General features: G+C 41.1%; 1 protein-coding gene across 1 annotated transcript in view; it reads left to right on the forward strand.

Moving 5' to 3' along the window:
- MAP7D2 (MAP7 domain containing 2) overlaps nucleotides 1-17,405 on the forward strand; it is a 108,489-nt gene that overhangs the window by 31,920 nt on the left and 59,164 nt on the right. The window contains 3 exon segments of the mRNA XM_032226834.1: nucleotides 10,374-10,488; nucleotides 11,206-11,301; nucleotides 13,307-13,417. Of these exon segments, the coding sequence (XP_032082725.1) occupies nucleotides 10,374-10,488; nucleotides 11,206-11,301; nucleotides 13,307-13,417 (322 nt within the window).

Raw genomic sequence — 17,405 nt, forward strand, 5'->3', positions numbered from 1 at the left:
AACATAAAAACAGGGATCTGAACAACTGAAAATATGCAATCTACAGCAGAGTATTCTCTCAAGACAGTAGTATTAGTGTTTCAATTTCTTTGGAGACTCTCTCTTCATATTAAGCAGCAGATCTTATAGAAGAGAATTTGGCACCCTTTTGAGATAGTAGGGTTGAGCTTGATTCTTGGCTGTGGTTATATTGAATGTGGGATGCCGTGAGGGGTTTCAGTTGCTATTTTATTGTTTTAATGTTGTTGTTTTTAATGTTGCTTGTTTTGTATTCTGTTTTGTATATGATTTTAACTATTATGCATCCAGAGCCATGCATATGAGATGGGCGGCCATATATAAAATAAATATCTGCAGCTTGTGTGCCATCCGCTTTCAATAGAGAACAGCTTTCTTTCTTTGTATGTATTTGCCAGATGAAAGAATAGCCAGGCAGTTTTGTGGCACTATAATAGATGATAATATTAATTAGGTTTTTGTTTTCTATATGTCTGATACCATAAAATGTTCAATATTCTTGAAAATAAGAAAGCTGTATGAGATATATATGTTCGCCCCAGATCGGGCGAACCGGTAGTTGCAGTGGTCTGAAGCTCCGCCCACCCGCCCGGATGCTTCTGGGCATACAAGCGAACTGGTAGTAAAATAAATTGAAACCCACCACTAATAGATAAATAGATGATAGATAGATAGATAGATAGACAGACAGACAGACAGACAGACAGACAGACAGACAGACAGACACACACACACACACACACACACACACACACACACACACACACATCCCTGAGGTGGGTTGCTCCCAGTTTGAACTGGTTCAAGTGTACTGGTAGTGGTAATTGGGCCTGGGTCAATAATGGTGAGGGTTCCAGTTAAGGATACCAAGTTGAGGCAGGAGATGAATAAAATCATGGCAGCCACTGAGTATACTGCTGATGCCACCCTCAGTGCGGCTAAGTTCGCTTCTCGGGCCCTGGCTTCAAATGTTACCACCAGGCATCTCTTGTGGCTGAGGCATTGGAACGTTGACATGCGCTCCAAGCTTTTCGGGGAGGTCTTGGACCCGGTCCTAGTGGAAAATAAGGACAAAAAGGTGATGCCATCGGTTTCTAAGAAATCCGATAACAAGGGCTTTTATACCTACAGGAGGCAGTCCTTTTGGAACGCAGAACCTTCTTCCAGTTCTGCTCAGTCGCATCGCTCGTTCAACCAGCAGGTGGACAGGTCCCAGGACCATCAGTCCTTTTGGGACAGAGGTCGCCCCTTTCGGGGGGGATCTGGCTCCCGTCCTTTCAGGAAGTATAAGTGACTGTCAGGAATCAGCTCCCATAGGAGGGCGGCTCCAATTGTTTCACACCCAGTGGGAGCAGGTTACGTCGGACCAATGGGTTTTACAAACGATCCGGCTGGGTCTCACCCTAGAATTCCTCTCTCTTCCTCCCCATCATTTCATCAGGTGCCCCGTTCCCTCGTGCCCAGTCAAAAAATCCCTCATGGAACTGGAAGTAAGACATCTCAGGGAGATCAGGGCCATAGAGCCAGTTCCTCCGGGTCAGGAGGGGACAGGGTTCTATTCCATCCTGTTTCTGGTCCCCAAAAACTCCGGAGGGTGGAGTGGGATCCTAGATTTAAACAGGCTAAATTATCATGTCACATATCGGAGGTTCAAGATGCAGTCCCTCCAGTCAATCCTGGGCTGTATCAGGCCGGGAGACATTTTGACCTTCATAGACCTAAAAGAGGCCTACCTTCATGTACCCATCCGCAAAGCCCACCGCAGATACCTGAGGTTCACCTATGCCGGTCAACACTACCAGTACCGGGTCATGCCGTTTGGTCTATTGTTGGCCCCCAGGACGTTCACCAAGGTCCTCACAGCAGTGGCAACGTCCCTCAGGTCGCGACCAGTAAGGCTGCACTGCTATTTAGACAATGTGCTCATCCAGTCGTCATCCCCCCCAGCAGGCGGTCAAGGATCTGCAGTACACTATGCAGGTTCTCCGGAGTCACGGCTTCTCCATCAACTTGGAAAAGAGCCATCTTCAGCCAACGACCAGGCTTCAGCATCTAGGGGCCGTCATTGACACCGTCGCCTGCCAGGTCTTCCTGTCACCGGAGAGGGTGGAGAGCCTCAGGGAGATGGCCATGCAAGGTCGGCGGTCTCCTCGTGCCAAGATAGTTCTGCTGTCACAACTCCTGGGCAAGATGATGTTGTGCCTATCCATCGTTCCATGGGCACGTCTTCACTCTTGTCCCCACCAGTGCCTCTTGCTGCCCTATCAAAGGGCCAACGAGAGCAGCTCACCACGGCTCGTTCTGATCTCCACGAAGGTGTGTTGCTCACTCAGATGGTGGTTGTCTCCTGCCCTGAAGAAGGGGTTTCCGTTCAAGGAGCCGACCCGGCTCACCATCACAACGGATGCCAGTCTGTATGGTTGGGGGGGCTCACTTCCACAACCATATAGTTCAGGGCAGGTGGTCCTCGGTCGAGGCATCGCACAGCATCAACTGGTTGGAGCTGAGGGCGGTCCGGTTGGCCCTGCTTTGATTTCAGACGGGCATTCAGGGTCATCACGTGAGTGTGCTGACAGACAACATCGCGATGAAGGCGTACATCAACCGCCAGGGGGGCACATGGTCCTGGTCCCTGATGTCAGAAGCCGATGACCTAGGTTGGTGGGCGGAGCTCCATCTGCTGTCCATACAGGCGGAGCACATCTCCAGCACTGTGAACACACAGGAGGACTGGCTGAGCAGGGCAACTGTCGATCACTCGGAGTGGTGCCTGCCCCCGCAGCTGTTCCACTGCATAGTTCAGAGGTTCGGTTGCCCCCAGGTGGATCTGTTCGCAACGGCAGCCAACTCTCATCTTCCCAGGTTCTTCACCAGGTTCCACGACCCAAAGGCCGAGGGGGTAAATGCTCTTCACTGCCCTTGGCCGAAGGGACTGCTCTACGCCTTTCCCCCGTTGCCTCTTCATCCCAGAGTCATCAGGAAGATCCTGGCAGAGGCAGCGGAGATCCTTCTGGTGGACCCCTTTTGGCCCAGGAGAACCTGGTTTGCCGATCTGGTGAGTCTGTCCATCTGAGACCTGTGGCGGATTCCTCCACACGAGATTTCTCTCTGCCAGGGGGCCCTTCTTCATCCAGAGCCCCAGTGGCTGCAACTAGCCGTTTGGCACTTGAGAGGGATCTCTTAAGCAAGGACAACCTTTTCACCAAGGTGATCAGCACCATTCAAGCATCACGTCGTCCTTCCACGACTCGGATTTATGACACCACCTGGAGGGCTTTTGTTGCCTGGTGTTCTTCCAGGGGTGTTTCAGCTTCTTCAGCTTCGATTCCTGTCATCCTGGACTTTCTGCAAGACGGCCTTGACAAGGGTTTGGCGCCTAACACTCTTCATCGTCAGGTGGCTGCGCTCTCTACTATCCTGGCCCCTGAGGGTCACCTTTCTCTCTGTTGTCACACCACCATTCACAGTTTTCTCAGGGGGGTGACTAACCTGAGTCCCCTGATGGTTCACAGATACCCGTCTTGGGATTTTAATGTGGCTTTGCGGGCTCTGGCCGAACCACCGTTCGAGCCTCTCCATTCAGCCAGCTGAAACATCTGACCTTTAAGACCGTTTTTCTCATTGCCATCACCTCGGCTAGGCGTATCTCTGAGCTGGCTGCCTTGTCTGTCCGTGAGGACTTGCGCTTGATTCACCAGGACAGGGTTGTGCTTCGGCTGGATCCTTCTTTCATGCCTAAAATTAATTCCTGGTTCCACCAGGCCCAGGAGGTCATCCTTCCTGACTTCTGTCCGCATCTGAGGCATCCTCGCGAGGAGTGCTGGCACAAGCTGGATGTTCGCAGGACGCTATGCAGATACATCAAGCATACGGCCAGTTTTCGATGTTTTGAGTCGTTGTTTGTATCCTTCCAGCCGTCGTCTCAGGGCAGGAAGGTTTCCTCGTCTACGATTGGCGGATGGCTTAGGGCCTGCATCGCTCTCGCCCATGTTCTGCAGTCTCGACCGGTGCCCAGTCACATTACAGTGTATTCGACCAGAAGTGCTGCCACCACCGCGGCCTGGGCGACGCGGGCTCCCATTGAGGAGATTTGCAGAGCAGCCACATGGACTTCCTTATCTCCGTTTGTGTGGAATTACAAGTTGGACAAGTTTGCTTCAGTGGAAGGGGCCTTTGGGAGGCATGTGCTGCAGGGTATTCATTCCAGCAGAGAGACCCTGTCTGCTTCTGTTTCCCGCCCTAATGACATTTAGCTTGACCCTTGCTTGGACTCTCCTGAGCAGCGCCCTGGAAAAGGACCATTGACTTACCTGAAGGGTCATTTTCAGGATGCTGTGAAGGAGAGTCCACCCCACCCTGGGGTCTTGCTCTGCTGTTATCACGTTTATTTCCTTGGATGTTCCAGTTGAACTTGTTCCGGTTATGTTTATGGTTGATCCAATGTTGGACTTCTCAAGTGCGCAATAGTTCCATGTCTTCATTGAAAAATCTGAAGATAATCAGCACCAGAGGCGTGGCTTAAAGTTTCAATTCAGTTCTGGGCAGTTTGGCTGTATTTAACCCTTGCTTGGACTCTCCTTCGCAGCACCCTGAAAACGATCCTTCAGGTAAGTCAATGGTCCTTCCAAGCAGTATGTTGAAGTCCTGGAAAAGATCATGCTTCCTTCAGCTCAACAACTTGTAGGGAAGGACTTTTACTTCCAGGATGACAACGCTCCTTATCATTGAGCCAAGTCCATCCAGCAGTGGATGAAGAAGCATGATGTTCGACTCCTGGATTGGCCAGCTTAGAGCCCAGATTTGAACTCAATTGAGAACTTGTGGGCCAAGATTGGTTACAAAATAAGCAAGAAGCATCTGAAGACCAAGCAGGAGCTGATTGAATTCATTATTGCAGCCTGGCACCACATTGTCACCAAAGAGCACGTGCAAAGGCTTATACAGTCTATGCTGAAGCGATGCCACCTAATGATAAGCAATAAGGGCTGGCCAATTTCATATTAGTAACTATGTTTGGTTACCTAAACAGTCCTTTTCAGGGCCACAAACAATAAAAATGTTAACAAAACACTAGCATCGGCATTAGTCATTGCAACACATATGCCACTGGGTATGCATCAGTTAATCTGTTTTCATAGTCATTGTAAGCATGCAAGAAAATTCACAGTGCCCATCCAAACAGCACCAAATTGCAAAAAGCTTATGCTTTTCACTTAAAAACCACCAGTATTTATTTAAATATAACAATATTTGCATAGCAGTTAGCATAAAATATCATAAAAACAATGGCCTATCCAAAAAATGTCACAAACAGTAAAGCGTGCAGGATTTTTTCACACAGCTGTATATATATAGAAATACACATGATCAAAGATAAAACCCCATCCAGAATGTATATGGGTCAGTATAAAATGTGGGGGGATGACATTGCCATAGATGCATATTACTAGCCACCCAATCATTCAGAAGAAATGGATGAATTATTTGCCAACCAGTTAACAAATGTATATAGGGAGCATACCAGAGTAGTAATGGGAGACTTTAACTATCCATATATCACCTGGGAGACCAACTCTGCAGCGAGTGGGAGATCAAACAGATTCTTAACCAACCTAGCCGACAACTTTATCATCCAAAAGATAGAGGAGGGAACTAGAAGTAAAGCTATACTGGACCTAATTCTTACTAATAGAAAAGAAGTGATAGAGGGAGGTGAAGTTGCCAGAACCTTGAGTGAAAGTGACCACATCATACTAAAATTCAATATAATGCAAACACAAGAAATAGAAAATAATCCAACCAGTGTCTTAAACTTTAAAAGAGCTGATTTTAACAAACTCAGAGAGACTGTAGGAAAGATTCCATGGATGAAAATCCTAAAGGGGAAATCAACTCAAGAAGTCTGGGAAACTTTGAAAAATGTGATCATAAAAGCCCAGTCCAGCACAATACCATTGAAAAAGAAAAATCCAAGAAGAAACCAGCGTGGCTGCACAAAGATCTCTCTGACAATGACAAAAAAAAAACAAGCACGGAAAATGGAAAGAGGGACACATAACTAAGGCCGATTGCCAGTGTTACATGCAAAGAGGAAGTCAGGAAAGCAAAGGCTCAGAATGAACTAAGGCTTGCTCCAAAAGTCAAAGATAATTTTAAAGAAGTTTCTTTCAACATATTAATAACAAGAAAAAAAAATCAAGGAAACAGTAGGTTCACTAAAGAGAGAAGATGGCAAGAAAGTAACAGGTGGTAGCGAGAAAGCTAAGCTGTCTAACTCATTATTTGCATCAGTCTTAATGCAACAAGAAATTATAGCCCAATATACAAAAAAAAGACAACTGTACAGACAACCTACTGTAAAAGATAAACTAGAAATAAAAATTAAAATAAGCAAAAAAATGGTAAAAGAACACCTATCTGATCTTGCTGAATATAAATCACTGGGACTTGACAGATTACACCCCAGAGTTCTGAAGAAGCTGGAAGATGTTATCTCAAAACCACTGTACCAAATCTTTCAAAATTCCTGGATCACTGGGGAAATACCTGAGGATTGGAAAAGGGCTGATGTGGTTCCCATCTTCAAGAAAGGGAAAAAAGCAGACCCAGGAAACTACAGACCAATCCGTTTAACATCAATACCTGGGAAGATCCTAGTAAAGATAATCAAAAAACAGATCTGTGAACAACTAGAAGCAAATAAAGTTATAACTGGTAGCCACCACGGGATTGTTAAAAACAGATCATACCAAACCAATCATATTTCATTCATTGATAAAGTCACTAAATTAGTTTACCAGCGAAATGCTGTGATTTCAGTAAGGCGTTTGACAAAGTAGATCACAATCTACTTCTTGGTAAGCTAGAAAAATGTGGAATAGGTATACATATATGCACAAGCGCGCACACACACACACACACAAACACACACAAAGGAATATGAATATACATATATCCCCATAATGTATCATCTCTGTATAGAGTTTCAGAGGAAACTATTTGTATGGCTTCAGACTGTAGTTTATGTAAACAGTTTAGCTGAGAAATAATTTGGAAACCACAAAATAATTGAGGTTAACACATAATAATGTAAGGCAGCACTCTGTACTTCACCCTTGGATTTGTTTCCTCAGCAATTATCTTGGGAAATTGGAAAGCAAAACTAAAGATAATTTTGTTTTTTTGTATGTCTGTCTCCCACAAGATCTGCCTGACCAGTTAGGCACCACTCTGGTTTTCTTTGATTAGATAATGCCATTCTCAGGACTTTAAAAAAATCCACTCTCTCTGGAGCAGTCCTCAGCATCCCTTAAGATCTGGATGCCTCCCCTCCACCACCACCACTGGTTCAGAAGAGCCTCTTCACCCACACCCTTGATGAGGAAGAGCCCTCCCTTCCTTGTATTTGCCATCTTTTTTCTTTTATTTATTTCATTTTAATTTCTTTGTTTAATTGTTGTGAGCTGTCCAAAGTCATTGGGAGTTTGGTGGCATACAGGTAATCCTCAATTTACAACCAATCATTTAATGACTGTTTGAACTTATAACCGATAACTTATTTGAACTTATCGCAAAAGCTACTTCTAGTTCCAAATTTATGGTACCTGCTCCATGCATGCACACACGCACACACATACCCCACAGTTACATGGTTGCCTTTTGGACACTCTCCAACCAGTCTGCATTTATGGCTGTTTGCAATACCCATGGTCATGTGACCACAATTGGTGACAATTTCCCCCAGAAATCAGCGTTTGCTTTCAGTTTCTGAAAAAATATGGTCAATAGGGGAGATTGGTTTCATGTTGTGACTCACTTTACACCCATCACAATTTACAAGCATAATTGTCAGGCTCAATTATGTCTATAAATTAAGGACTACTTATTGAAATTTAATAAATTATCATTATCATCATAAAAAAATGTGGAATAAACAACATCACCTCATGGATTTGTAGCTGCTGACAAACTACTGAACGAGTAGTCCTTAATGGTACTACATCTACATGGAGAGAAGTAAGCAGCGGGATACCACAAGGCTCCGTCTTAGGCCCAGTACTCTTCAATATCTTCATATATGATTTAGATGAGGGATTGAAGGGGAACTCATCAAATTTGCAGATGATACTAAACTGGCAGTAATAGCCAACACCACAGAAGACTAACTCAGGATCCAAAAACATCTTGACAAATTTGAACAACGGGGGCCTATCCAACAAAATGAATTTTAATGTGGAGAAAAGCAAAGTATTACATTTAGGCAGGAAAAATCAAAGGTATCAGTACAGATTAGGCAATACCTGGCTCAAAAGTAGAAACTGCGAGAGAGACCTTGGAGTCCTAGTGAACGATCATTTGAATATGAGCCAGCAATGTGCAGCAGCAGTCGAGAAAGCAAATACAATCCTGGGTTGTATAAACAGAGGCATAGAATCAAGATCACATGAAGTATTAGTACTACTTTACAAAACCATAGTAAGACCACACCTGGAATACTGCAATCAGTTTTGGTCACCATACTACAAAAAAGATATTGAGACTTTGGAAAAAGTTCAGAGAAGAGGAACTAAGATGATCAAAAGCCTAGAGACTACCATATGATGGACAGCTTCAAGTTTTGGGTCTGGCTAGTCTAAAGAAAAGAAGAATTGGAGTGACATGATAGCAGTATTCCAGTATTTAAAGGACTGCCACAAGGAAGAGGGGGTCAAATTATTCTCCAAAGCACCAGAGGGCAGGACAAAAAACAATGGTTGGAAACTAATCAGAGAAGCAACCTGGAATTAAGAAGAAACTTCCTAACAGTGAGAACAATTAACCAGTGGAACAACTTGCCTTCAGAAATCATGGGTGCTCTATCAATGGAGGTTTGGTCCGCAGGCTGGATACGACCCGCCAAAGCCATTAATCCAGCCCATGTAAGACCACAAGACTGCCCCGCCCACATCACCCCACCCACCTGCTGGCCTCCACCTTCGGCTGAGCACAGGACTTACCTTTATGAGCCCCACGGGCTGGAACTGGAAGGCAAAGCCAACATTTTTGGTCTTCAGAGTGCTACTGGAGGCCTCCCCCATCTCCAGTAGCTCTGCAGGCCAAAAATGGGGCACACAGAGGCCTCCCAGGACATCTGCACATCCCATTTTTTACTTCCCCCACCTCCAGAAGATAGACTGAGAAAGAGCGAGAGATAGAGAGTGAGACAGAGAGAGAGAGAGAGAGAGAGAGAGACGGACGGACGGACGGATGGACGGAGGGAAAGAGAGACGAGACACACAGAGAGACAGAAAGAGACACTTGTTAATTGTAAGCTCCTTGGCGCTGAGAAAAATTGCTGCAAAATTGAGTTTCCTGAAGTGGGCCACTAGACTCCTAAACAATTGAAAAAACAATCTAGTAAAAAGAAAAGTCAACCAAAAGAGCAATCTCCAAACAAAAGCAAATAAAACACCCCCAGAAGCAAAAAATATAAAAGTTTAATTTGTGTCCAATGTTTAATGGACTGCTAAATTGGCCCCACCCACCCAGTCACATGACCACCTAGCCACACCCACCCAGCTGGTCCAGGCCTCCAACAGTCTGAGCGACCCTTGATTTGCCCCCTGTTTAAAAGGTTTGAGGACCCCTGGTTGGTCTATCTGTCTATTAATCTAATCTATCATCTACCATCTATCCATTTCAGTGTATCACATTGCAGATTGCAATCAAATTTGGGAAATGGATTTGGGTGAATAGGAAGATGACTCTGCATTATGCTCAGTGGGACAATATAAAAAAATATGAAAAAAATTGAAAAAAATGATAGAAGTTTTTTATCCCCAACCTATCTAATTTAATAGGCAATTATTTAGTAGAGAGATAATAAGAATAACTAGGAATAATATTTTCTTTCAGTTGTGTTTTGGAGTGTGTTCTTAATATTCAAACTGATTAAAGAAAGAAGGAAATTATGTGAGATTGGAAAGAATTACAAGAATTGAGTTTGTCCACTGAAAGGAAAAAAACCATAGGTCTGCTGAGATGACAGAGTGACCGCTTCTCATGCATTATTCTTAAACAAATTAAGCTGAGACAGTCACGCAGTAGCAGAATTGCCAGCAGAGATAGATGCTGGAGGTGATCTAACTTGTATTACTAACTTCAGCCTCTGTAGCAACCTTAGGAGTAACTGCAGACAAAGGATATGTATATTCAGAGGTAAGTGGATATGATGCAAATCCTAATTCATTTCTTTTAACAGTGCTGGTAATAAAAATGTTAAATGTATGTGCTTTCAGAATCAATCTTTCTTTGAAGATGCTTTTTAGGGCTGATTTAAAAACAAAACACTATGACATTGCATGAATTGTTTATAGGAACGATTAGAGGCTATGATGCGGCGCTCCATGGAACGAAGTCAGCAGCTAGAGCAGAAACAGAAGAGGTGGTCGTGGGGAGGAAGGCTGGCTGCAGGCTCAGGCGACACAGATGGTGGGTGAGACTGACTGGCTGCATTGCAGATTATAAACTGAAATACTTGAGTTGAAAAGAAAGCTGCAGAATTCTTCTTCTGTATAGAATACTGTAGAATATGAGAAAGAGTCAAGGGCATCATGAAGTATTTTCTATGGCTTATTACATTTTACATTTTGATTCTTCCTTGAAAGTTAGGTATGCCAGAGCATTAGTGCAGATAATATTAGAAAAGAAATAAATTCCATTGAAATAAATCATTTTAATATCACTAGCCATCAGCTCTGTATAACTTTGCAGCAGGTTTTTTTTTTATTCCAAATGCTCATAAAAGCTCAGGGGAGTTCTTCATGATTGTGCAGTATTTACAGCAAAAAAAATATGAATTATTCTCTTAGCATTTGCTTAAATTAAACCATCCACCATATTCTGCTTTTTATGATTTTGAGAAAACAGATATTTTTAATTCATCAGCTTTTTCCAGTAAGTTTTGATCAAACAAAATATTTTATTTAATTATAAACAGCCCCTGAATAGTCTAACCCTTGTCAGAATTAAATGATTTTGTATTAATATTTTATTATAAAACTAGATATAAATTGCTGGGCATCATGAGGACAGTCTGGTAATGTTTCTGAAAACATACACATTAACATTCTTGTATTATTGGGTTTTCACGCTTAATATAATTATCACCTTTTTTGCTCTGGTTTTTTCTTTCTTTCTGTGATATAGGTGAATCAGAAAATGCCCCACCCCTTCTAGGTTTAGCTGTCAACACTCTTCTTCCAGACCCCGTGGTTTCAATTGTTGCTGCTGAACCCTACAATGGTATTTGAGACTCCCAGTGCCATTGTGTTGTTTATCACTATAACATATCCACTAATCTTGTCTTTCCCTTAATGGCTGTGTTCTCTGTTATTTAGTACATCTATAACAATGTTCTTATTGGAAATTCAGGGCCAATTCTCCCAAGTGCTATTGTTGCCCTTTTTTCATTTACACATTCCATTAAAATAAATGGAAGTTGTGCAGCAGGGGGGCTTGGTGAATTGCACGTAGGCATTTCACTGTATTTCTTTTTCAGTTCTGTCATAATGAGGTGAAGCATGCTCAGCATTTCAGCATCACTGATATTTCAAATATTTTTCTATTCACATTTGATCTTTTCATCTTCTTTGTCCACCTGTGGGGTCCATGTGTGTGTTCATGTATCATATATATGAGTCTATAGATGAAAAATGAGAAAATGAGTAGAGAAACAACTTACTGAAAATATTTCAATTATACACTTATGCCTGCCTGCCTACCTTTCTACGTACATACGTACGTACGTACGTACATACATACATACATACATATATATATATGTATGTGCACTAATGTTACTTAGAAGCAGTAGAAATAAGAACAACTTAATGTCTTATTTTGCTGCCTCGTATATACATTAAGACTTAATATATTTAAATGACTAGGTGCAAACAGTTAATTTATAGCTCAAATTGTCTTTCAATGATGTATTTAGCTTAATTATTGAAATTAATTTGCATGTGTTTTTATGTAGAAGGTTGCCTCTGCTTAATAACATACATAGGAGCTGAATATATTTTTGTTCATATTGTCTTTCCTTATGCCCTATCAGAGCACTTCTTCAGACATTGAAAGAGGAAGTAGAACTGTACCCAATGACAGGCACTTTTAATCTTACTTTTGCTAATACTTACATGAATATGAAACACTAACCAGATAGGCCTATTTTATATATATTTCAGCAGAATTCAGAATTTCAGTCTTCCAAGGTCATGTTTGCCCATAGAGCTCTCCTGCACAGACTCCTGCATGTTCAGTATTTGAGTGTCATAGAATATAGAAAAGGCACTGATGTGATGTGAGCCAAGGTGGCGCAGTGGTTAAATGCAGCACTGCAGGCTACTGCTAGATCAGCAGGTCAGCGGTTCAAATCTCACCGGCTCAGGGTTGACTCAGCCTTCCATCCTTCCGAGGTGGGTAAAATGAGGACCCAGATTGTTGGGGGCAATATGCTGACTCTCTGTAAACCGCTTAGAGAGGCCTGAAAGGCCTATGAAGCGGTATATAAGTCTACTGCTATTGCTATTGCTATTGCTATTGCTATTGATGTAATGGTTTATTTCAAAATATATGTAATACAGGAAGGGGTTCACATTGTTTCCAACATTCTCACTTTTGGAACTGTGTTAACAATGATAGAGAGACATAGGAGTCTTATAAGAAAGAATAAAATCATGAGCCATAGCAGCATGTCTAAGAAACAGAGGCTGTATAAATATGAGATGGCTTCAATTGATTTTGGAGGATTAGATAAATAAGCTTAGAATGTGTATTAACTTCAGTAGCTTTTAGATTCATCAGAGATGGGGAGTTTCATGGAATGGTTACTACTTGTTCTAGAAAGGTATATAATTGGATTTAAAGTGGGGAATTCAGAATAAGAACCTTCATGTTGTGTTAAAATATTTTCACTAGACACTGTATAAGTGTTATGATGTAGCCAATAGAGTATATCATTAATTAATTGATTAAATACATCAGTGTTTTGAAGTAATATTTGTTAATTGATAAATTGATTGGTTTTGCATAGGCAGATTTCAGATAAACAGATAAGAATTCAAATGAACTAAATTTAAATTGACATGTTGATTTTGTAAGGAGAAAGTCTTAAAGTAAAGCTTATGATATGGCTAGACAGATGTGCTTTATTCTTTGTCCTGACCCATTCTAAAGATCCACGGTAACAAATTTAAAATGTTTAGCATTGCAGAATGAATATAAATCTCTTCAATGCATCTCTCTGCAGCATGTGACAAACTTTCAGTTTCTACAATGAATCTGCCAAAGCAAATGGAGTCGTGTATCAATAAACGTCTGTCCTCCTCCATAGCAACAATAACTTATTCCATTGATAAAGGCAAGTGAATGTGCTGCTCATTGTTTCCAAAGAAATAATATCCTCTCTTTTTAGTTCCAAGGCATTCCTTCCTCTTTTTCTCTGCTACTTTCCCCCTTCCCAGTTTTCTTCCTTACTGTTCTTTTTTTCCATCAGCTAATCTTTTGATTAAAAAAAATAGGACAAAAGTCACTGTGATGCTGAAAACAAAATCCTCTCTTGAGGTCTTGTATCCTGCTACATCACCCATTTTTAATCTAAATGTCTTCTCTGGATCCACATCGACCTCTTGCTGTCTGCTCTCTAAGATACCCATAATTGTATCTTGGGAACCAAGACTGTTATAATTACACGTTTAACATTAGTCATTTCATTCAGTTTTAATCACATCAGTTTATATCTTGTTCATAACAGTGGTAGTAGAGAATGCATATTATATCTTACTGACCTATTTTAAGAGTACCTGTAGAACATCTCAACTAGGACAAAAGAAGAAGACAAGAGCCTTGCGACATGTCTTGACCTTGGGATAAGACAGACAGACTGCATGTGCATACCCATATACACATACACAAAAATACACACAAACTTTATTACACAAGTGAACAGGACCTACCTTTTTCTGTCCTTTGGAGTCAGGTCAGGTGGATTTCAATCACAAAGAGCTGTACTAACTATACTGGAAGAACTATACTGAGGATTTTCCAATAGCCGACTTTCCCTTCTGACATTTTTTCTACCAGCAAAATAGCTTCAGAATATTTTCCTAACTCATTGCAACCATGTGGAAAAGATGACAGAATTGTGCTGTAACAGTGTGTTTTTCTTTAAAAAACTGAAACATTTTAAACTCACATATATAACTTTATTGCTCATCTAAAATATTGTTACCATTATTACATCCGTGTTATACTGTATACAAAAAAGCGATTCTTCCAGTATTCATGTCCTGGAGTTAAATGTGGTACCAAATGGCACTTGCTTTCCAGTGAAATATAAATAAAGTATGGTAGCTAAGAAATTGCATTTAGAAATGGATTCTTTTCCCAAATACAGGGTTTTGTACAAGCCATTGTTTTCCCTCTTAAGCTGAGGATAATAATGCTGTTCCTAAAGAACTGTAAGAAGAATTTCAACAAGGCATGAATATAAGCTTCAAATATTCTGAACAGTTGTACAATTTCTTAAAATGCTTTGGATTTAAATTGTTCAGCCATTTTTATAAATAATGTTAAATAACATAAAATATATTTTCTATGTAGTTGCTTTTATGATGGTGCTAAAGCATAAAGTACTAAATGTTCAATTATTTTATTTGTGGGACAACTTTGGATAGAATGTAAACAAGGTTTTTGTTTTAAACTCTTGCTTTCACACTGTGATTAGGTCCCTTCTATGGTCAGGTGGTACCTGAGAAGCAGGAATCTTTTCAGGAGTTAGGATTCAGATGTTCTATTTGAGTGAAGTAACATCTGAAATAAGTGTAACTGATTAGAAGAAAGCAACTAATAATATTTTCATTGTGGTATTATTTGTGCTTGATTGCAAGACTGTTAAGACAGAGCCTGATCACTCTGTCCAGTAATTCTAGTGTTGAGGCTAGTGTATAAATTCAGTTTGTATCTATAGTAGTAAGCTGAGTAGAGACTGCATGAGCTCTGCTCATGGTACATGCTAGACTAGTTGAGATCTTTCCAAAATATATTCTATTTTGGAAAGATCTCAACTCAAATGTCAAGGTTCCAAGTAACACCCCCAACAAAAGAAGACGCTGAGGCTAGAAGTTCCTCAAAGAACCCTTTTATTAGAGTTGTCATATTGGCACACCTCGGGAAACCCTAATCTGAAAGCTTCCAGGTTTTCCCCACCCAAAAGAAAGTCCAAGACCCTCCCCCTGCACTCACATGTCCATCACATGGTCCAATCAATGCAATGTCCCAACTGGAGTTGCCTCCCAGTCACACCACTCCAGGTGCAGGCCGAATGTCCATGACTCTCTGAGAAAAGAATGTTGTTATGGCTGGATATCCTGGTGACTCCATGCAGTCCTCCCTCCCAGTTTCCCACAGCACTGAAATGTGGCAGCCCTGAAGAATTCAAGAAAAAGATGACTTCCAGGGCTGACACCAAATTTGAGAGAAAAGAAAGTAACCAAGCAAGAGGAATAATTTGTGATACGGATCTCTTTTGTACATATATTATGCAAATTTGGAGTCTATAAGTCTTGCATTTGAGAATAGATGTAATTAATTCCAATTACTTGGAATTTTGAAAAGTGAGATTATAAAAGTATACCAATGAAGAAAAATAATAGCTCTCAAAAGAAACCAGCATGGCTGCATAAAGAATTCTCTGACAAATTGAAAGACAAAAGGACAAGTATAAAAAGTGGAAAGAGGGGCACATAATTAAGGCAGAATATCAGCAAATAGCCTGGGCCTGCAAATATGAAGTAAAGAAAGAAGGCTCACAATGAACAAAGGCAAAAGTAAAAAAATTAACAAAAAAAAGCTTCTTCCAACATGTTAAAAACAAGCAAAAAGGTAAGGAAACAATTGGTCCATTGCTGGGAGAAAATGGTAAGAAAGTGACAAGCAAGAGAAAGAAAGCAGAACTACTTAATTCATTTTTTGCACCTTTACACAAAGGGAAAAAACAGTCCAACCTATCAAAAAGAGCACCACAAAAAACAAATTAGAAACACAAGTTAAAATAGGGAAGAAAATGGTAAGTGAGCATCTGTCTACCTTAGACGAGTTCAAATCATCAGGACCAGATAGATTATACCCCAAGGTTCTGAAGGAACTTGCAGATGAGATCTCAGAACCACTGAACTATAACTTTCAAAGATCCTGGAGCACCGGGGAACTGCCAGAGGACTGGAAAAGAGCTCATATAGTTCCCATCTCCAAAAAAAAAAAAAAGATCCAGGAAACTACAGACTTATCAGCCTGACCTCAGTATCAGGGAAGATTCTGGAAAAGCTAATAAAGCAATGGATTAGCAAATATCTAGAAGCAAGCAAAGTAATAACCAAAAGCCAACATGGGTTTGTCAAAAACAGATCATGCCAGACTAATCTTATTGCATTCTTTGACAAAGTGACAAAATTAGTGGACCAGAGGAATGCCGTTGATATAATTTACTTGGACTTCAGTAAGGCATTTGATAAAGTAGACCATAACCTACTACTTGATCAAATAGAAAAATGTGGGTTAGACATTATCACCACCAGATGGATTCATAAGTGGCAACCACACTCAATGTGTAGTCCTCAATGGAACTTCATCTATATGGAGGGAAGCATGCAGTGGGGTACACCAAGGCTGTTTTAGGCCCAGTGCTCTTCAACATTTTCATCAATGATTTGAAGGAGGGGATAGATAGTGAATTCATCAAATTTTCAGATGACACCAAGCTTGCAGGAATATCCAATACTCCAGAGGATAAGTTTAAGATACAGAAGGATCTTGACAGACTTGAACATTGGGTGCTATGTAACAAAATAAAATTCAATGGTGAAAAAAGTAAGATTCTACATTTAGGCAAGAAAAACAAAATGCACAGGTACAGTATAGGTGGTACCTTGCTCAATAGTAGTAACTGTGAGAAGGATTTTGGAGTCCTAGTGGACAATCATTTAAATATGAGCCAGCACTGTGCTTCAACTGCCAAAAAAGCCAACACAGTTCTTGGCTGCATAAACAGAGGGATAGAATCAAGATCTCATGAAGTATTAATTCTTCTACTTCTTCTTGTGCCATATCCATCATCGGGCATTGGCGATCATGTTGGTATTCCTATTTTTGTTAACAGCTGCTGAGTGCTGCTGAGTTTTGTCCAAACCAGTCCCTTAGGTTTTGAAGCCATGATGTTCTTCTGCCTGGATCTTGTTTGCTTTTAATCTTTTCCTGGAGATTAAGTGAAGAATGCAATATTTTTCTGGGTGTCTCATCATGTGTCCAAAATATATTAACTTTAGTTTTTTAATGGATTTGATGATTTCCCT

This window comes from Thamnophis elegans, chromosome 11, assembly GCF_009769535.1.
Source record: "Thamnophis elegans isolate rThaEle1 chromosome 11, rThaEle1.pri, whole genome shotgun sequence".
Lineage (NCBI taxonomy): Eukaryota > Metazoa > Chordata > Lepidosauria > Squamata > Colubridae > Thamnophis > Thamnophis elegans.